The 20,949-nt window shown below is 66.9% G+C and overlaps 4 protein-coding genes across 4 annotated transcripts in view; 2 read left to right on the top strand and 2 right to left on the bottom strand.

The window, feature by feature from the left end:
- The window catches only part of PDE4A (phosphodiesterase 4A), a 21,807-nt gene extending 17,242 nt beyond the window's left edge, over positions 1-4,565 (top strand). Inside the window, 5 exon segments of the mRNA XM_075134228.1 lie at positions 7-53; positions 274-396; positions 1,185-1,367; positions 2,960-3,010; positions 3,012-4,565. Of these exon segments, the coding sequence (XP_074990329.1) occupies positions 7-53; positions 274-396; positions 1,185-1,367; positions 2,960-3,010; positions 3,012-3,341 (734 nt within the window). The 3' untranslated portion in view covers positions 3,342-4,565.
- A 1,776-nt stretch (positions 4,566-6,341) lies between these two features.
- Positions 6,342-8,230, top strand: SPC24 (SPC24 component of NDC80 kinetochore complex). The gene is made up of 6 exons (XM_075134316.1): positions 6,342-6,453; positions 7,075-7,251; positions 7,326-7,470; positions 7,574-7,666; positions 7,754-7,830; positions 7,921-8,230. Exons 1-6 carry the CDS (start codon positions 6,369-6,371, stop codon positions 8,025-8,027), a joined length of 684 nt encoding a protein of 227 aa, XP_074990417.1. The 5' UTR covers positions 6,342-6,368; the 3' UTR covers positions 8,028-8,230.
- KEAP1 (kelch like ECH associated protein 1) lies at positions 8,100-14,759 on the bottom strand. The gene is made up of 6 exons (XM_075134286.1): positions 14,612-14,759; positions 13,254-13,889; positions 10,319-11,004; positions 8,989-9,194; positions 8,726-8,902; positions 8,100-8,634 (listed from the first exon to the last, which is right to left on the bottom strand). The coding sequence occupies exons 2-6, from the start codon at positions 13,806-13,808 to the stop codon at positions 8,468-8,470; spliced, it is 1,791 nt and encodes a 596-aa protein (XP_074990387.1). The 5' UTR covers positions 13,809-13,889; positions 14,612-14,759; the 3' UTR covers positions 8,100-8,467.
- A 1,647-nt stretch (positions 14,760-16,406) lies between these two features.
- Positions 16,407-17,117, bottom strand: S1PR5 (sphingosine-1-phosphate receptor 5; the record flags this gene model as incomplete). Its single annotated transcript, XM_075134082.1, has 1 exon — positions 16,407-17,117. A coding segment is annotated over exon 1 (711 nt), but the record flags the coding sequence as incomplete, so codon positions are not given.
- Positions 17,118-20,949: the final 3,832 nt, after the last annotated feature.

Here is a 20,949-nt window from a genome sequence, read left to right as displayed (position 1 = left end):
TCAAAGAGGGGAGATTTAGACCAGATCTAAGGAAATTCTTCACGCTGAGGGTGGTGAGACCCTGGCGCAGGTTGCCCAGGGGGTGGTGGATGCCCCGTCCCTGGGACACCCGAGGTCAGGTTGGACGGGGCTCTGGGCACCCTGATCTGGTTGGAGATGTCCCTGCCCACGGCAGGGGGTTGGACTGGGTGGCCTTGAAAGGTCCCTTCCCACCCAAAATATTCTAGGATTCGGTGATTCGACGATCCTGACCCCCCCCCCCGTCTTCTCCAGGTCCTGGCCACCGACATGTCCAAGCACATGAGCCTCTTGGCCGACCTGAAGACGATGGTGGAGACCAAGAAGGTGACGAGTTCTGGGGTGCTGCTGCTGGACAACTACACCGACAGGATCCAGGTCTTGGGGAGGGGGGTCCTGGGGGGGGCCTGGAGGTGTCCCAGGAGGTCCTGGGGGGTCCTGGGGAGTCCTGGGGGGGTCCTGGGGGGTCCCACGGAGTCCTGGGGGAGTCCTGGGGGTGTCCCAGTGGGTCCTAGGGGGGTCCTGGGGGTGTCCTGGGAGGGTCCCGGGGGGTCCTAGGGGTGGTCCTGGGGGTGTCCTGGGAGGGTCCTGGGGAGTCCTGGGGGGGTCCTGGGGAGTCCCGGGGGGTCCCAGGGGGTCCTGGGGGTGTCCTGGCAGGGTCCTGGGGGGTCCTAGGGGTGGTCCTGGGGGTGTCCTGGCAGGGTCCTGGGGGGTCCTAGGGGTGGTCCTGGGGGGGTCCTGGGAGGGTCCTGGGGGGGTCCTGGGGGCCCCGGGGGGGTCCCAGGGGGTCTGGGGGGTCCCAGGGGGGTCCCAGGGAGTCCCGGGGGGGTCCCAGGGGGTCCTGGGGGGCTATAGGGGCTGTGGGGCTGCTATGGGGGCCATGAGGGTCATGGGGGCATGGGGAGGGTTTATGGGGGGCTATGGGGGGCTATCTGGGGTATCATGGGGGGCATGGCAGGGCTATAGGGGCCTGGGGGGTCCTGGGGGGGTCCTGGGGGGTCCAAGGGTGGTCCCAGGGGGGGTTCTAGGGGTCTGGGGTGTCCTGGGGGTGTTCTGGGGGTCCTGGGTGGGGTCCTAGGTGTGGTCCCAAGGGGGTCCGGGGCGGGGGTCCCGGGGTCCCGGGGGGTCCGGGTGCCGGGGGGCGCTGAGCGGAGGGGGCTGCGCAGGTGCTGAGGAACATGGTGCACTGCGCGGACCTGAGCAACCCGACGAAGCCGCTGGCGCTCTACCGGCAGTGGACGGAGCGGATCATGGAGGAGTTCTTCCGGCAGGGGGACCGGGAGCGGGAGCGCGGCATGGAGATCAGCCCCATGTGCGACAAGCACACCGCCTCCGTCGAGAAGTCCCAGGTATGGGGACACGGGGGGACACGGGGGGACACGGGGGACACGGGGGGGACCCAAGCGGGTGGCCCCACGCGGCTGGTTGCCGCGCAGAGGCGTTGCACGGGGACAGGGACCCGCGGTGGCTCCTTGATGGCCCCAGCTGGGCAGCCCATGGGGACAGGGACCCTCGGTGCCACCAGGATGTCCCCCAACGTCCCCAACATCCCCAGCGTCTCAACATCCCATCGTCCCCAACGTCCCCAACGTGCCCAACATTCCCCATGTCCCCAATGTCCCCCAACGTCCCCAGTGTCCCCCGACGTCCCCAACGTCCCCCAACATCCCCACATCCCCAACATCCCCATCGTCCCCACGTCCCCATTGTCCCCAACATCCCCAACATCCCCACATTCCCCACATCCCCAACGTCCCCATCGTCCCCAACGTCCCCATCATCCCCAATGTCCCCACGTCCCCAATGTCTCCATCATCCCCATCATCCCCCAACGTCCCCCATCATCCCCAACGTCCCCCAATGTCCCCACGTCCCCATGTCCCCCATGTCCCCACGTCCCCCATGTCCCCAACGTCCCCATCATCCCCAATGTCCCCAACATCCCCATGTCCCCACGTCCCCAACGACCCCAACATCCCCCAACGTCCCCACTTCCCCAACGTCCCCCACGTCCCCCAACGACCCCAACGTCCCCATCGTCCCCACATCCCCAACGTCCCCAACGTCCCCAATGTCCCCATGTCCCCACGTCCCCATGACCCCACGTCCCCCATGTCCCCAATGTCCCCATCATCCCCAATGTCCCCAACATCCCCACGTCCCCAACGACCCCAACGTCCCGCAACGTCCCCACCTCCCCAGCGTCCCCAACGTCCCCAACGTCCCCCAACGTCCCATGTCCCCAACATCCCCATCGTCCCCAACGTCCCCCAACATCCCCATCGTCCCCAACGTCCCCCAACATCCCCATGTCCCCATCGTCCCCATCGTCCCCATCGTCCCCAATGTCCCCAACGTCCCCCAACATCCCCATGTCCCCATGTCCCCAACGACCCCAACGTCCCCAACGTCCCCATCGTCCCCAACGTCCCCCAACGTCCCCACCTCCCCAACGACCCCATCGTCCCCAATGTCCCCACGTCCCCATGTCCCCAACGACCCCATCGTCCCAAACGTCCCCCAACGTCCCCACCTCCCCAACGTCCCCATCGTCCCCAACGTCCCCAACGACCCCAACATCCCCCAACGTCCCCACCTCCCCAACGACCCCAACGACCCCAACGTCCCCCAACGTCCCCACCTCCCCAACGTCCCCAACGACCCAACGTCCCCCAACGACCCCACGTCCCCAACGACCCCAACGTCCCCCAATGTCCCCACGTCCCCACGTCCCCACGTCCCCCAATGTCCCCACGTCCCCACGTCCCCAACGTCCCCCAATGTCCCCACGTCCCCAATGACCCCAACGTCCCCCAACGTCCCCACCTCCCCAACGTCCCCAACAACCCCAACGTCCCCCAACGTCCCCATCGTCCCCAACGACCCCAACGTCCCCCAACGTCCCCACGTCCCCACCGCCCCGCGTGCCCCCTCCCCCAAGGTGGGCTTCATCGACTACATCGTGCACCCGCTGTGGGAGACCTGGGCCGACCCTGGTGCACCCGGACGCGCAGGAGATCCTGGAGGCGCTGGAGCAGAACCGGGGCTGGTACCGCAGCCGCGTCCCCCCCAGCCCCTCCCCCCCCCCCCAGCGCCGCCGCCTGCGCCGCACCCCCGAGGAGGGGGAGGGGGAGGGGGGGGAGGGGCAGGGCTCCCCCCCGCCCTGCCACACCCCCCCCGCCCTCACCCACCAACCCTACGTCACCCCCCCGGAGCGGCCCCCGGGGAGACCCCCCGAGGGGGGGGAGGGGGAGGGGGCAGGGGGAGGGGGAGTGGTGACCCCCCCCCGCGGGACGCGGGCTCCCTGGGGATTATTTATTTGAGGTCGGTTTTCCCGCCGTTTTAATTCGGGGCTCGAATTCGAACGAAAATCGAATTAAAATCGATTTCAGGGTGATTTCGATTAAAAAAAAAAATCGGTTCGTTAAAGCGACTTTAATTCGATTTTAATTCGGCTTAATTCGAATTTAATTCGCCTTTCACTCGATTTTAATTTGATTTTCATTCGAATTTAAAACGATTTGAATTTTACTTTAATTTTACTTTGATTGATTTCAATTCGATTTCTATTTGATTGCAATGCGCGTGAAAATCAAATTAAAATCTATCTTAGGTTTATTTTAATTTAAAAAAACCCGATTCATTAAATCGACTTTAACGGGATTTTAATCCGGCTTTAATTCGACTTCAATTTGATTTTAATTTTATTTTAATTCGAATGAAAATCAAATTGAAATCTATTTTAGCTTTAATTTTAAAATGATTATTAATTCGACTTTAATTCTGTCTTAATTCAATGTTAATGCGATTTTAATTCGATTTTGATTTTATTTTAATTCGAATTAAAAATCTATTTGAATTTTACTTTAATTTTACTTTAATTCGATTTTATTCGATTTAATTTTATTTTCATTCGAATTAAAATCAAATTAAAATCTATTTTAGGTTTATTTTAATTTAAAAATCAATTAATTAATTCGACTTTAATTCGATTTTAATTCGATTTTAATGCGAATTAAAATCTATTTTAAGTTTACTTTAATTTTATTTTAATTTCACTTTAATTCGATTTTAATTTAATTTCAATTTTATTTCAATGTCATTTTAACTGGATTTTAATTCATTTTCAATTTCATTTTATTTCAAATTAAAATCGAGTTAAAATCTATTTTAGTTTGATTTAATTCAATTTTAATTTAGTTTTTATTTTATTTTAATTGGAATTAAAATCGAATTAAAATCTGGTTTAATTTATTTAAATTCTATTTGAATTTTTTATTTGAGCCTTCTTTTAATTCGATTTTAATTCGAATTTAACTTATTTCCATTTTGGTTTAATTCGATTTTACTTCGATTTTATTTGATGGGGTTTATTGGGGGGGGCGGGGGGGGGGAGCAGGGAATTTTTATTGTATTTTTTAAAAACTTGAAAAGACAAAAAAAGCGAGAAAATGCCCCAGCGCCCCCCGGGGGAATAAAGGGAACAGGGATGGGCCCCCCCCAAAGAAATTGGGGGGTCGGGGGGGGCCCCCCGTCACCCAAAAGCCATTTATCCGGAGGGGGGGACGGAGCTGGGGGGGCAATTTGGGGGCGGGGGGGCGATGAGGCCTGGCGGGGGGGGGGGCACGGGGAGGGCCCCCACCCAATTTGGGGTGCACGTCCCCCCCCCAAAGTCTTCCGCTCGCTCCCCCTTTTTTTTGCACAGGGACTGATGGGTTTGCCCCCCCCCCCAATAGCCCCCCCTCAAATGCCCCCCCAAATTGCCCTCCGCCAAATTGCCCCCCCCCAATTGCCCCCAGCCCTCCTGGGGGGGACACCACCCCTCTCTATTTGGGGGGCTCTCATCCCCCCCCAAGATGGGGCCCCCCCAAACCCGCCGGGGTCTGTGCAGGGTGAGGGTCCAGGCCATAATGGGGGGGGTCTTCCCCCCCCAATCCCCAATAGAGGTGAAGCAATAACAAGGTGCCCCCCTCCAAAAAGGGGGGGGTTGGGGGGGCTCGGGGGGGGAGCCCCCAAAACAGCTTTTTTTGGGGGGGGTCCCCCATTTCTGAACACTGTACTGTAGCATCGGGGCTGGGGTCTCCCTTAATTTGGGGGGGGGCACGGCAGGGGGGGGTGTGCAATGGTGCTGGGGGGGAGCTTGGGGGGGGTCGTGGGGGATCTGACACCCCCCCCCAAAAAAATGGGGGGGGGGGTGTCAGGCCTCCCTGTGCCCCGCGACGTGGCCTTGTAGCGGCGGGATGGGGGGGGGTCTCGGCGTGGGGGGGGGTGTCTCGGCGTGGGGGGGGTGTCTCGGCGTGGGGGGGTCTCGGGGGGGGTCTCGGCGTGGGGGGGGGTCGTGCAGAGCTTTTATTTTTGTACGCGGTGGCGTTCTGTACATACTGTGAATAGCTTGGCCGGGACCCCGGGGGGGGCCTGGGGGGGGACCCCCCCCCCAAAAAAAGGTGCCCCCACCCCCATCCCCCTGGGGGTGTTCCCCCTCCCCCCCGTCACCCCCTTCTCCCTCCGCCGCCATCAGCTCGAATAAAGAGGAGGAAGGGAGCGAGTGTGGGGGGGCTGTGTTGGGGGGGGCTGTGTTGGGGGGGCTCGGGGGTCTGAGATGGGGGGCTCGGGGGGGGTTCTGGGGGGGCTGTGCTGGGGGGGGGCTCGGGGGGTGTCTGGGATGGGGGGGACTCGGAGGGGGTTGTGCTGGGGGGGGGTCTGTGCTGGGGGTGCTCGGGGGGGTCTGAGATGGGGGGGCTCGGGGGGGGGTCTGTGCTGGGGGGGCTGTGCTGGGGGGGCTTGGGGGGTGGATCTGTGCTAGGGGGTCTCGGGAGGGGGGTTCTGATGGGGGGTCTGGGATGGAGGGGTCTGGGGGGGGGGGTCTGGCCTGGGGGCGGCTCTGCGGGGGGTCTGATGGGGGGGGGTCTGGGCTGGGGGGCTCTGGTGAGGGGGGCTCTGATGGGGGGGCTCAGATGGGGGGGTCTGATGGGGGGTCTGGGCTGGGAGGGAGGCACTGATGGGGGGGGGTCTGGGCTGGGGGGGGTCAGAGCCTGCTGAATGGGTCAGGCTGGGATGGGGGGGGCAAGGGGCTTGCGGGGGGTACAGGGAACCCCGGGGGGGCTCCTACCGCCCCGGGAGGGGGGGGGTCCCAGGCCCTGGGGGGGGTCCCAGGCCCTGGGGGGGGGTCCCAGGCCCAGGGGGTCCCCACAGGCTGCCCAGACCATAGAGAGGAGCCCTCCAAAACCTCCGAGCCGGCCGGAAGGTCCCCAGGGCAATGGCCTCCTCTGCCGCCCCCCTAGCGGCGCCTGTCGTACCGCCGTCCACTAAGCCAAGTGCGCATGCGCACTACAGCCAGGCGTCAGCGGCGCATGCGCGGAGCGGCCCCGCCCCGCCCGGTTCAAACGGCGGCGCGCGCGCACCGACACCCCCCCCCATCCGGTACCGGGAGAGCAGGTAACGGGGAGGGGGGGGCGGTTTAACGGCCCCCATCGCCATGGGGGGCCCTGTCCCCCCCCAGGTGGGTGTTTAGTGAGGGTGTTTAGTCTTTGCCCCGTGGTGGGCCCAAGGGCCCGGTTGGAGGCGTCTGAGGGGGGGCCCGCCGTGGTGTCCCGGGGCGGCGGGGGGGGTCTCCGTGTCCTCCAGGCCTCCCCCACCCCAAACCGCGGCCTCGGCTTCCCCTCAGGGCCTGTCACTGCCCCAGGCCTCCCCGCCTCCCAAACCGCCTTATCTGCCCCCCTCAGGGCCTGTTCCCCCCCCTCTGGCTTCTCCCCACCCCAAACCATGGCCCCTGCCCCCCCCAGGGCCTGTCACTGCCCCCGTGCCCCCCTCCCCCAAAAAAACCCCTCAGTTTCTCCCCATCCCTGCTTCTGCTCTCCCAGCCCACTGGGGTCCCCCCACCCTGCAGGACCCCCCCCAGCCCCAAACCTTTACCCCCCCATTTGTGTCCCCAGCCCCAGCTCCTCTCCTTCAGCCTCGCTTCCCCTCACCTCAACACCGCCTCTCGCCCCCCATCCCCAACTTTCCCCCCCAAACTTTGGGGTGCCACCACCCTCATAAGCCGCCCCCCCCCCCCAGGCCCCCCCACCATGCCGAGCGAGCGGATGCAGGAGCTGGAGGAGGTGAGCAAGGAGCTGCTGAAGGTGCTGCTGTCGGACTGGGCCGACAACCTCCTGCGCCGCAGCCTGGACAAACGCAGCCGGATGGAGGACAAACTGGTGGCCTCGCAGGCCACGGCCACCCAGCTGGTCAGAGGTGAGCCCCCCCCCACTCCCCCTCGTGTCTGTGTGTCCCCCCCACCCGCTCTCGGTGTCACCCTTTGTCCCCAGAGCTCACCACGGCCGAGGAGACGGTGGCACAGACCCTCCTGGATCGGGAGAGCGAGCTCCAGCGATCCCTCCGGAGGTTGCAGGACCTGGAAGAGGAGCTGGTTCGGGCACGGGAGGCCGGTGTCAGTCTTCAGACCAGCAATAGATATCCTTTTTTTTGGGGGGTAGGGAGGGGGTCCCCACTGTCTTTTTTGGGGTGGTGATGGGGGCTGTCCCGCGCACCCGGTTGTCTCCCTTCACTGCTCCACCGCCCTGCGACGGGAGCTGGAGGAGCTGCGGGAGGAAAGCCGGCGGCTGGAGGAGGACACGGAGCAGGAGGAGGACGCCGTGCCCTCCGCCGCGTGAGTGGGGGCGGCGGGATGGGTAAAAGGGGGGACACGGGGGGACCCCAAGACACCTCCGAGCCCCCCCCGCCGTGTCCCCCGCAGGTACGTGACGCAGCTCTACTACAAGATCAGCCGCATCGACTGGGACTACGAGGCCGAGCCGGCGCAGATCAAAGGCAGTGAGTGTCCCCCCCCACGTCCCCCTCACCCCCCCCACGTCCCCTGCCCCCCCCTTAAACCCCCCCCCTCTTTTGCCTGCACCCCAAAAGTCCACTACGGCCCCGACATCGCCCAGCCCATCGACATGGACGGCAGCCGCCATTCCCGCTGCTTCGTCAGCGATTACTTGTGGAGCTTGGTGCCGACGGCGTGGTGAGCGGGCGCGGATTCGGCGACGCCGACACCCCCCACCCCAGCCTCACACCGCGGCGCTGACCCCCCCCCCGGCTTAATCACAAAAGTTTCTTTTATTCATGTAACAACGGGATTTGGAAATCATTAAAACCAGTCGATCGGCTGCCGGGCTGGAAGGTGGGTGCGAATCCGGCTCCCTAAAACCAGGAGCAGGGTGGGGGGGAATTTTGGGGTGCCAGAGCCCCCCCCCCCCCCCCCATAAGCTGTCCCTGTGGCCAAGTGAAGCGGGGGTGGGGGGCAACATCCCCTCGCCCTCCGCCCGCCGCATTTACCCGCCGCCGTGGGGAAAAGGGGAAGGGGGGGGGGGGCAAAAAACCGCAGCCGCATCGGCTACGCCACGGCTGCACCGCGGCCGGTTCTTCCTCCCCCCCCTCCTCCTCCTCCTCCACGGCGGCGCCGGGGTTAGCAGGGACAATCGGTTCGGTCGGTTTGTTTTCGGCACGGTTCCATGGTGATGGCCACCCCCACCCCGCTGCGTCCCGACGTCATCCGCGTCACCTCCGTCCAGGCGTCGGCGACGGGGTCGTAACACTCCACCGAATCCAGGAACGTGTGGCCGTCGTAGCCCCCTGCGCAGAGGGGACGGTTTCGGTTCCTTTCCCCCCCCCCCCCCATTTAATTTTTAACAGCAAGACACCCCCTCCTCACCCCAAAACCTACCCAAGACGTAGATCTTGCCCTGGTAGACGGTGACGCCGAGGGCGCTGCGCCGGTACCGCATGGGTGCCACGAAGGTCCAGGCGTCCGTCTCCACCTCGTAACGTTCGGTGCTGTTGAGCTGGTCCGTCCCGTCGTAGCCCCCCATGGCGTAAATGCAGTTATTGAGGGCGCAGACCCCTGGCGGGGGGGGGAACCCAGAATTAGTCAAAAAAAAAACCCCCCAGGGACACACCCCCCCCCAAAATGTCACCGTCCCCTCTCACCGGCGCCGCTGCGGATGGTGGCCATGGGGGCGATGGCTCTCCAGGCGTCCCGCTCGGGGTGGTAGCACTCGGCGGAGCTGAGGCGGGTGGTGCCGTCGAACCCCCCCACGGCGTAAAGGAGACGGTTGAGCACCGCCACCCCCACCCCGATTCGCCGCGTCAGCATGGGGGCCACCAACTGCCACTCGTCCCTCTCCGGCTCGTACCTGGAAGTGGGGGGGGGGGGACACAGAGAGATGACGGTGGGGGTCTGAGCACCAGGGGGGGGGCCCTGGCACCCATGGGTGAGCGCAGGGGGGACGCAGGCCCCAATTAGATGGACACCCCCCCCCAGGGGGTAAGTAAGTGTTTATTGTCAGCCCTGGGGCAGATCTGTGCCCCCCCCCAGACAAGATCTGTGCCCCCCCAGGGCAGACCAGGGCTTGTGTTATTAAACCCAGGGCCGATCTGTGCCCCCCAGAGCAGATTTGTGAACCCCCCAAGACAGATCTGGGCCCCCCCCCCCCAGGCAGACCAGGGCTCTTCTTACCAGCCCCAGGGGCAGGTTTGGGGCTCCCCTGGACAGATTTGGGGCCCCCCAGGACAGACCAGGGCTCGTGTTACCAGCCCCAGGGCCAGATTTGGGGCCCCCCAGGAGAGATTTGGGGCCCCGCAGGGCTGATTTAGGGACAGTTTTGGGGTCCCCCTGGGGCAAACCAGGGCTCCTGTTATCAGCCCCAGGGGCAGATTTGGGGCCCCCCCAGGGACAGATTTAGGGCCCCCCCCGGGACAGTTTTGGGGTTCCCTCAGGACAGACCAGGGCTTGTGTTACCAGCCCCAGGGGCAGATTTGGGGCCCCCCCAGGACAGACCAGGGCTCATCTTATCAGCCCCAGCACAGGTTTGGGGCCCCCCAGGGCTGATTTAGAGCACCCCCAGGGACAATTCTGGGGTCCCCCTGGGGCAAACCAGGGCTCGTGTTACCAGCCCCAGGGGCAGATTTGGGCCCCCCCCCAGGACAGATTTAGGGCCCCCCAGGACAAATTTGTGCCCCCAGGACAGACCAGGGCTCATCTTATCAGCCCCAGGGGCAGATTTGGGACCCCCAAGACAATTTTGGGGTCCCCCTGGGGCAAACCAGGGCTCGTGTTATCAGCCCCAGGGGCAGATTTGGGGTCCCCCCTGGGACAATTTTGGGGTCCCCACGGGGCAAACCAGGGCTCGTGTTATCAGCCCCAGGGGCAAATTTGGGGCCCTCCCAGGGAAAGATTTGGGTCCCCGCCAGGGACAATTCTGGGGTCCCCCCGGGGCAAACCAGGGCTCATATTACGCCCCCCCCCCAGCCCCCTCACCTCTCCACGCTGCTATGATGGATGCATCCATGCGACCCCCCCACGGCGTAAATCATCCCGTCGATGACCCCCACCCCGATACGATTGCGGGGGACGCTCATGGGGGCGCAGGGGGACCACTGGTTGGTCATGGGGTTGTAACAATCGATGGCGGCCGAGTCCGTATTCCCGTCGGGAGAATTATTCCGTCCTCCTACGGCGTAAAAAAGCCCCCCCACTACGCAACCCCCTAACCCGCTGCGGGGAATCTGGAGGTCGGCTAAGCGGATCCAGGAGCCGTCCCGAGGGTTGTAGGCTTCCAGGTAACTTAGAGACTGACGATAATAACCCCCGGCCGTGTAAATGAGCTGCCCCACCTTGGGGGTCCGAGAGGGTAAAACTTGGGTGGGTTTATGAAGAGTTAAATCCTGAAAAATCTGCGCCAGGTAATCCTTGGATCGGGAATCGGATCGTAAGATTTCGCATTTTTGCAGTTGCATCTGGAGGAAATGCGGGGTGAGGGAGTGGCAGCGGACGGCGCGCAGCAGCGCCTGGACGTAGAGGCGCCGGTTGGCACAGTCGTGTTTCACCCAGTTGATGCAAGCGTGGAAAACTTCGGATTCGCACCGGACGTTCAGCTCGTCCCGGCTGATCAGCGTCACCAGCTGGCAGTGGGAGAGGTTGAAGAATTCCTCCTGCTTGGAGACCTGCCGGGGAGGCGGCGGCGGGGTGAGTTGGGGGGGGGGGGTTTTGGGGGGCGGGGGGGGTGCCCCCAAAGCCATCTCTCCCGGCGGCGTGGCTCCGACTTTTGCCGGTTGGTTTTGATTCCGGCCGGTGTTTGCTTTGGGGGGGGGATGTGGGGACCCCCCTCTGGTTCATAACCCTGTGTTCGTGGGGTGGGGGGGCCCCCCCCAGCTCTGCGATAATGGGGTGGGGGGGCCCCAGCTCTGTGTTAATGGGGTGGGGGGGCTCCCCAACTCTGTGACACCCCTGACAGCCCATATTAATGGGGTGGGGGGCCCCCAGCTCTGTGTTAATGGGGTGGGGGGCTCCCCAGCTCTGTGACACCCCTGACAGCCCATATTAATGGGGTGGGGGGGCCCCAGCTCTGTGTTAATGGGGTGGGGGGCTCCCCAGCTCTGTGACACCCCTAATAGCCCATGTTAATGGGGTGGGGGCCCCCTGGCTCTGTGACACCCTCAATAGCCCATATTAATGGGGTGGGGGGGCCCCAGCTCTGTGTTAATGGGGTGGGGGGGCTCCCCAGCTCTGTGACACCCCTGACAGCCCATATTAATGGGGTGGGGGGCCCCCAGCTCTGTGTTAATGGGGTGGGGGGGCTCCCCAGCTCTGTGACACCCCTGACAGCCCATATTAATGGGGTGGGGGGGCCCCAGCCCTGTGTTAATGGGGTGGGGGGGCCCCAGCTCTGTGTTAATGGGGTGGGGGACTCCCCAGCTCTGTGACACCCCTGACAGCCCATATTAATGGGGTGGGGGGCCCCCCGGCTCTGTGTTAATGGGGTGGGGGGCTCCCCAGCTCTGTGACACCCCTAATAGCCTATGTTAATGGGGTGGGGGCCCCCTGGCTCTGTGACACCCTCAATAGCCCATATTAATGGGGTGGGGGGCCCCCAGCTCTGTGTTAATGGGGTGGGGGGGCTCCCCAGCTCTGTGACACCCCTGACAGCCCATATTAATGGGGTGGGGGGGCCTCCCAGCTCTGTGACACCCCCAATAGCCCATGTTAATGGGGTGGGGGGCCCCCAGCTCTGTGTTAATAGGGTGGGGGGCCCCCCGGCTCTGTGACACCCCCAATAGCCCATGTTAATGGGGTGGGGGGCCCCCTGGCTCTGTGTTAATGGGGTGGGGGCCCCCTGGCCCTGGGACACCCCCCTGAAACCCCTCACCAGCCCATGTCACCCTCCCGACAGCCGGTGGCCCCATGTTAAATGGGGGGGGGCACTCCTCACTGCTCCCCAGTCCTGGGGGGCTGCTCCCCAGGTCCCCCAGCCCCTGCGGGGGGTCCTTACTTCTCCCCAGGCCCCCCCAGCCCCCGGGGGGGTCCTCACTGCTTCCCAATCCTGGGTGTCTCCTCCCCAGGCTCCCCATCCCTTGGGGGTCTCCTCTCCAAGCCCCCCAGCCCCTGAGGGGGGGTCCTCACCGCTCCCCAGTCCTGGTTGTCTCCTCCCCAGGCTCCCCCATCCCCAGGGGTCCCCTTCCCATCCCTGGGGGTCCTCTCCCCAGGCCCCCATCCCCTGGGGGGGGTCCTCACTGCTCCCGAGCCCCCGGGCGGGTCCTCCCCAGGACCCCATCCCCTGGGGGGGGTCCTCACCACTCCCCTGTCCTGGGTGTCCCCTCCCCAGGCCCCCCCATCCCCTGGGGGGGGTCCTCACTGCTCTCGAGCCCCTGAGGGGGGGTCCTCACTGCTCCTCAGTCCTGGGGGTCTCCTCCCCAGGCCCCCCCATCCCCTGGGGCGGGTCCTCACTGCTCCCCATCCCCAGGGGTCCCCTCCCCATCCCTGGGGGTCCTCTCCCCAGGCCCCCCCATCCCCTGGGGGGGGTCCTCACCACTCCCCTGTCCTGGGTGTCCCCTCCCCAGGCCCCCCCATCCCCTGGGGGGGGGTCCTCACTGCTCTCGAGCCCCTGAGGGGGGGTCCTCACTGCTCCTCAGTCCTGGGGGTCTCCTCCCCAGGCCCCCCCATCCCCTGGGGGGGGTCCTCACTGCTCCCCCATCCCGGGGGTCTCCTCCCCAGGCCCCCCCATCCCCTGGGGGGGGTCCTCACTGCTCCCCATTCCCGGGGGTCCCCTCCACATCCCTGGGGGTCCTCTCCCCAGGCCCCCCCATCCCCTGGGGCGGGTCCTCACTGCTCCCCCATCCCGGGGGTCCCCTCCCCATCCCCGGGGTCCCCTCCCCAGGCCCCCCCATCCCGGGGGTCCCCATTCCCCCCCCCTCACCTCCCCGAAGTGCATGTAGATGTACTCCCGGGCCTTCTGGTGCAGCTCGAGGCAGCCGATCTGCTCGGCGAAGTTGGCGATGCCGATGGCGTTGCTGGGGTGCAGCTGCTGGATCAAGAAGTCGCAGCAGGCGCGGACGACGCTGTCGATCTGGTACATGACGGCGCCGTTCATGACGTGGAGGACGCATTTCTCCCCCACCGAAATGGAAGCCGTGTAAGCGAATTCCACCAACCTCTCCATCACCCGCGGGTGAACCCCTTCGATGGGGATCACTTCCATCCCCCGTTCCCGTAATCCCGTCGTAAACATGGCTTTAAAAACCGGACTGGAGGAAGCCAAAACGATTTTATGAGCCGGAAAATCGGCGGGGGGAACGTCTTGCCGGTAGCGGACGCGAAGGGTGACGTCGCAAAGTTGACGTTCCAAACGGAGTTGGTTCATGATGGCCAAGGCGGCTTTGGGGTGCTCCTCCAGGCTGTAGCTGAAGGAACCCGATCCCCCCGGGGAGGGGGTCACCTCCGCCTGGCATTCGGGGGGCGGGGGGACCGACATGGCCCCAGCATCGCAGGCCCCCACCCTGGGTGGGGAGGGGGGGGTTAAGAAGGGTGGGGGGGGGCGGTGGGGGAGGAGAACCTGCGGAGAGAGGGGGAAAGAGTTAGGGGGGGGCAAGGAAGCAGAGTGGAATGGGGTGGGGAAACTGAGGCACGGGGGGCAGAGGGAAGGGGGAGCCCTCCAGCACCCACTGGGGAAACTGAGGCACGGGGACGGGGGGGCAGAGGGAAGGGACCCCCCCAGCACCCACTGGGGAAACTGAGGCACGGGGACGGGGGGGCAGAGGGAAGGGACAGCCCCCAGCACCCACTGGGGAAACTGAGGCATGGTGGGGCGGGGGCAGAGTGAAGGGACCCCCCCCGCCCCCCCACCCAGACCACCCTCAATACACACTGGGGAAACTGAGGCACGGGGAGGGGGAAGACACCCCCCACCCCCCCACCAGATCAGCCCCAGCACCCACTGGGGAAACTGAGGCACGGGGTGGGTGTCAGAGGGAAGGGACACACAGACACACACCACCCCCCCCCCCCAGCACCCACTGGGGAAACTGAGGCACGGGGGGAGGCGGTGGGTCCCCACCAGCCCCCCTCCTCGCACCTCACCCTCCACCCCGGGGTGTCCCCACCCGTGACACCCCCCCCAGCCCCCGTGTTTGCCGGGGAGGGGGGGGGTGGCTGCAGGCAGCCAGGACCCCCCCAAATCCCCCCCTCCTCCCTCCGGGGGGAGGGTCCTGGGGGCGGGGCCGGGCGGGGGGGGCCCGTGGCGTCCCGGGTGGGTCCGGGGGGTCCCGGGGGTCTCACCCGGCCATGGCGCGGCCCCGGCGGCGGCGGGAGGCGGCGGCAGCGCGGGGGGGGGGGCCGGGGGGGGCCGTGACTAAGCAGCGCGCGGATCCCCCGCCGCGCTAAGAGTCACGGCGGCCACGCCCCTCCCGGCCGTGACGTCACCGCCGCCGCGCCACGCCCTCGCCCCGCCAGAATAAGAGTCCGCCGCGGCGGGAGGCGGGGGGGGGCGGGGGAAGCGGTGCCCCCTCCACGGTGGCGTCACGGGGACGGGGTGGGGTCACGGGGTCAGCCGTGGGTGTCCCCGTGTCCCCTCCCGGGGTCCCCCGTGGGTGTCCCCGTGTCACCCTCGTGGGAGGGGCGCCCGGTGTACACACCACCCCCCCCCGCGGGGTTGGGGTCCTCACGGTGTCTCCCGTGGGTGTCACCCGGGGATGTCCCGGTGTGACTCGCGATCCTCCCACTGTCACCCAGGCTGTGCCCGTGTCACGGGGGGCGGGGCTCGTGGTGTCACCCGTGGGTGTCCCCATGTCACTGGGGGCTGGGTCCTCACGGTGTCCCCTGCGGGTTTCCCCTCCCGGTGTCCCCCGTGGGCGTCCCCGTGTCCCCTCCTGGTGTCCCCCGCGGGTGTCCCCTCCAGTGTCTCCTCCCGGTGTCTCCCGTGGGCGTCCCCTCCCAGCGTCCGCCGTGGGTGTCCCCCGTGGGCGTTCCCGTGTCCCCTCCCGTGTCCCTTCCTGGTGTCCCCCGTGGGTGTCCCCTCCCGTGTCCCCGCGCTGCCGTGGGGCGGGGCCCAGCGAGGCGGGGGGGCTCCAAAAAGACCTTTTATTAAAAAAACGTGATACAAAACCGGGATGGGGGGGGAAACCGGGGGGGACACGGGGACGGGGACATGGGGACGGGGACACGGGGACCCCCAGCCCCCCCGGTACCTGCCAGCGTGGGGGGGGGGGGGGGGACAGTGTCCTTGAGTGACACGGGCTCGCATGGGGACGGGGCCAGGGAAAGGGCTGGGATGGGGACAGGACAGGGACGGGATGGGGACAGGGATGGGGACAGGACAGGGACGGGATGGGGACAGGGATGGGGACAGGGATGGGGACAGGGATGGGGACAGGACAGGGACGGGATGGGGACAGGGATGGGGACAGGGATGGGGACAGGACAAGGGCACGGGGCCAGGGATGGGATTGGGGACGGGACAGGGACAGGGACAGAGAAGGGGATGGGGACAAAGGACAGGGACAAGCACAGGGATGGGGACAGGGACAAGCACAGGGGACAGGGACGGGATGAGGACAGGGATGAGGACAGGGATGGGGACAGGGACCAGGGATGGACACAGGGACAGGGACAAGGACGAGCGCAGGGACAGAGACGGGGATGGGGACGAGGGCAGGGACCAGCACAGGGACAGGGATGGGGCTGGGGTGGGGACAGGGGTGGGGACAGGACCAGGGATGGGGACAGGGACAGGATGGGGACAGGGATGGGGACAGGACCAGGGATGGGGACAGGACCAGGGATGGGGACAACGATGGCCACAGGGACCAGGAGAGGGATGGGGATGGGGCCGCAGGCCCAGAGCCGACGCCAGGACCCCGCCCACCCCCCCTCACCCCTCTGCCACCCCCCCCTTCCTCCCCCCTCCCTCCCCCCTCCCCCCACTGGTCTCCCCCCCCACCCCGCTGCTTTCCCCCTCCCTCCTCCTCCCCGACGACCTCCCGGATGGGCTCCCGCTTCCCCCTCCCCCCAAACTAGGTACCCCCAAAGTACCCCCACCCCCTCCCTCCCCCTCCCCCCGCCGGCAACAACCCCCCCGCAACAACCGCAGCACGGCCCGGCACATCTCCCGGCTGGTGCCGGTGTAGATGAGGGGGTTGAGTAGAGAGTTGGCCATGGCCAACCCCAAGAAGTAGTCGGCGTGGTAGAGCACCGCGCACGCCCGCGGGCAGCACCAGGCGTCCAAGAGCAAGAGGAGGAAGAGGGGGGACCAACAGGCGATGAAGGTTCCCACCACCACCGTCACCGTTTTTAACAGCGCCGGCGATTTGGGCGAAGGGCGGAGGTTGGCCGACCGGCGGACGGCGCGGTAAAGGCGAGCGTAGAGGACGACGATGGTGAGGAGGATGGCGAGGAAGACGGCGACGCAGAAGAAGACGTAACGTTTGGAGTAGAGGGGGAGGACGGTGGAACAAGCCGGCAGGTCCCCCAGGCAGTTCCACCCCAACCCCGGCAACGCCGCCAACGCCACCGAAACCCCCCAACTCGCCGCCACCAACGACCACATCCGACCCCTCTTGTCCCCCCGCGTCACCCGCACCCGCGCCATGGTGAGATGACGCTCAACCGCGATGGCCAACAAGCTCAAGACCGAAGCGGCCAAGGTGAGGAAGACTCCGCCTTCCCTCAGGAACCACAACGCCGGCGTCAACCGTAAGGTGTTGGCGCCGGAGAGGACGATGTTGGCGGTGTAGGCGACGCCGGCCAACAGGTCGGAGAGGGTGAGGTTGCCCAGCAGGTAGAACATGGGGGAGTGGAGCTTCTTGGTCCTCCAGATGGTCACCAGCACCACCAGGTTCTCCACCACGATGAAACCGCAGACCAGGAGGAAGAGGAGGGTCTCGGGGCGAAGGCCCCCCCGGTAACGCCCGGCGTGCAGCTTCCCGGTGTAGTTGTAATGGAGGGCGAGAACCGCGTCCTCGGGGAAGGGCCCCGGCGCCATGGTGGGGGGCGGGGGGCTACATGGTGGGGAGCTGGGGGGGGAAAAGGGGGGGAGGGTGGGTGTGCTTGCAGGCGTGCACCCCAAAAGAGGCATATGCGTGTGCACGTGTGCATGTTTGCAGGCGGGCACCCCAAAAGGTCTGTGCATGTGCACGCTTGCAGGCATGCACCCCAAAAGAGCCGTATGCGTGTGCACGTGTGCATATTTGCAGGTGTGCACCCCAAAAGGTCTGTGCATGTGCACGCTTGCAGGCGTGCACCCCAAAAGGGTTGCGTGCATGTGCACACTTGCAGGCGTGCACCCCAAAAGGTCTGTGCATGTGCACGCTTGCAGGCGTGCACCCCAAAAGAGCAGTATGCGTGTGCAAGCGTGCATGCTTGCAAGCGTGCACCCCAAAGGGGTTGCATGCACGTGCACACTTGCAGGTGTGCACCCCAAAGGCTCTGCGCGCGTGTGCACGCTTGCAAGCGTGCAACCAAAACGGTCTGTGCACGTGTGCACGCTTGCAGGCGTGCACCTAAAGGGCCCACGTGCACGCCTGCAAGCGCGCACCCCAAACTGCCTCACACGCGTGTGCTTGCAGACACGCACCCCGAGGGTCTGCGTGCTTGTGCACGCTCGCAAGCGTGCGCCGCAAGGGGCCCGCGCACACGCGTGTGCTTGCGAGCGTGCGCCCCAAGGGGGCCGCCTGCACGTGCACGCCTGCAGGCGCGCGCCCCGCGGGCCCCGTGCACACGCGTGCGCTCGCAAACGAGCGCCGCGAAGAGCCCATGCACACGCGTGTGCTTGCCAGCGCGCCCCGCGGATCTGTGCCCGTTGCGCGCGCTCGCGGGTCTGCACCCCCAAAGGGGCCGTGCGCGCTCACGTGGGTGCTGCCCCACGGGTGGGTCCCCCCACGGCCCCCCCCCCACTCCGGCTGCCCGCGGGCACCCGCCGCCGTCGCGCCCTTCCCACCCACCCACCCACCCAGGCGGGCCCGGGCGAGCGGCGGCGCGTCGGGGGCCGCCGCGGGGTCCCGCCGTGGGGGGACTTGCCCAAATATTTGGGGTGGGGTGGGTGCGGCCGGGCCCCACGGCGCTGGCGGGTCCCACCCTGCACCCCACAGTGGGGGGGGCGGATGGGGGCACCCAGCAGCCGTGGGGCTGGGATGATGGGGGGCAGGGGGCTGTGGGGTGCGATGGGGGGGGTCGGGGGGGCTGTGGGGCACGAGGAGGGGGTCAGGGCACCCGTGGGACAGGATGGGGGGGTCAGGGGGGCTGTGGGGCGGGAGGGGGGGGTCTGGGGGGCAGGAGGGGGGGTCAGGGCACCCGTGGGGCAGGATAATGGGGGGCTGGGGGGCTGTGGGGCAGGATGGGGGGGTCAGGGGGCTGTGGGGCAGGATAATGGGGGGCTGGGGGGCTGGGGGGCTGGATGGAGGGGGGTCCGTGCTGCCGTGGGGACGGGATGCAGCTCCATTCCCCGCCGTGGGGCAGCCGTGGGGCTCCCGGTGCCGCCCCCCCCATAGGCCTGGGGGGGCTGGGGGGGTCCTTTCCGTGGGGTGGAGGGGGGGGGATGGGAATGGCCCCCCCAGCCTCACAGCACCGCCCCCCCCCCGCCGCCCCTCTGTGCCTCAGTTTCCCCTGTGCCCCCACCTCGCTATCCGCCCCCCCCGGCTCCGTTCCCCGCGTGGGAGGGGGTGGGGGGGGTCCCTGCCCGCCCCCCCCGGACTCACCGCGGGACCCGGCTCCGCTCCGCCGCTCCGCGCTGGCTCCGGTGGGGCGCGGCGGGGCCGGGCGGGGCCGGGCGGGGCCGGGGGGGCGGGACCGCTCCGCCCCCCCCCCGGGGACCCCCCCACTCACTGCGGGATCCCCCCGGGTTGCACTGGCCCCTACGACCACCAAACACCCCCCCCCGGGGCTCCCCTGCCCCACCCGGGGTCTGAGCCCCCCAAAACCCCCCGGAGCCCCCCCACATCCCCTGCCCGAGCCATGCCGGAGCCCCCCCAGATGTGAACCAGCCCCCTCCAGATGTGAACCAGCCCCCCCAGATGTGCATAACCCCCCGCAGATGTGCCCAAGCCCCCTCATATGCCTGCCCCCCCCATATGTGCCAGGGGCCCCCCAGATGTGCCCAAGCCCCCCCAGATGTGCCTGCCCCCCCAGATGTGCCCAAGCCCCTCCCAGATGTGCTCAAGACCCCTCCCAGATGTGCCCAAGCCCCCCACATGTGCCTGCCCCCTCCCACATGTGCCTGCCCCCCCAGATGTGCCTGGCCCCCCCAGATGTGCCCAAGCCCCCCAGATGTGCCTGCCCCCCCCAGATGTGCCTGCCCCCCCCCATGTGCCTGGGCCCCCCGGATGTGGCCCCCCCCACATTTTCCCCCCCTCCAGCACCCACCGCCACGCCACGTGGGGCAGCCCCACGGTGGAACCGGTCGGGCCTCCCGCCGCCACCGGTGTCTGTCTGTCTGTCTGGCCGGGCAGGCCCCGACCTGCACCCCCCGTGGGGAACCCCACTCTCCCACGGGGTGGGGGGCCGGGACGCCTGGGTGCCAGTGGGTGGGGGGCTGTGGGGTCCCACGGGGTGGGGGGCTGGGACGCCTGGGTGCGAGTGGGTGAGGGGCTGTGGAGTCCCACCCGGGACGCCTGGGTGCCAGTGGGTGGGGGGCTGTGGGGTCCCACGGAGTGGGGGGCTGGGACGCCTGGGTCCCAGTGGGTGGGGGGCTGTGGGGTCCCACGGGATGGGGGTCGGGACGCCTGGGTCCCAGTGGGTGGGGGGCTGTGGGGTCCCACCCGGGACGCCTGGGTGCCAGTGGGTGGGGGGCTGTGGGGTCCCACGGGGTGGGGGGGCTGTGGGGCCCGGTCACCTGGGTCCCATGGAGCGGGTGCCGCGGGGTGGGGGGCCGGGCAGGGCTCCCCCCCACTGTGGGTGCTGGGAACCCCCGCGGGCCGGGGCAGGTGCTGGGCTCGGCGCTGCCAAAGGCGCCCGCGGCCCCGGCGCACCCATCCCGGCACCCAGCCCCGCACCACGGCTGCCACGGGGTGGGGGGCGCCGGGGTTTGGGGGTCCCACGGTGCCTGCCCACAGCGATCCCTGGGGCTGGCACCCCAAGCTATGGGGCTCTCGGGGGGGGGGAGCCCTTTGCCCCCCATCCCCGCCCCGGCCGCTTGCCCCACGCCGGCCCCCCGGGACCCCCCGGCCCCTTGGCCGCCGCCCCGCTCTGCGCAGGGGTGAGCGGCGCCGCTCGGGGGGGCTCGGGGGGGGGGGTCCCCGGGGTCCCCCACCCCTGGGGTCCCCTCCATGGGGGTGTCGGGGCCTCGCCGCGGTTCCCAAGTCCCCTCATGGCCCCAGGGGGTCCCTGTGCCCCCCCAACGTGACCCCAAAACGTCCCTCTGCTCCCCCAGTGTCACCCTGTGGGGTTCCTGTGTGCCCCCCCAACCCCACGGGGTCCCTGTGACCCCCCAATGTCACCCATGGGGTCCCTGTGTCCCCCCGTGACCCCGGGGGAGTCCTTGTGTCCCCCAGTGTGACCCCACGGGCCCCCCATGACCCCTGGGGGGTCCCTGTCCCCCCCGTGTCACCCCACGGCCCCCGTGCCCCCGTGCCCCGCCCCCGCAGGCCGCGGTGACACACGTGCCCCGTCACCATGGCAACCCCTCC

Source organism: Calonectris borealis, chromosome 31 (genome assembly GCF_964195595.1).
Source record: "Calonectris borealis chromosome 31, bCalBor7.hap1.2, whole genome shotgun sequence".
Classification (NCBI taxonomy): Eukaryota; Metazoa; Chordata; class Aves; order Procellariiformes; family Procellariidae; genus Calonectris; species Calonectris borealis.
This window is presented reverse-complemented; position numbering and strand designations above follow the sequence as displayed.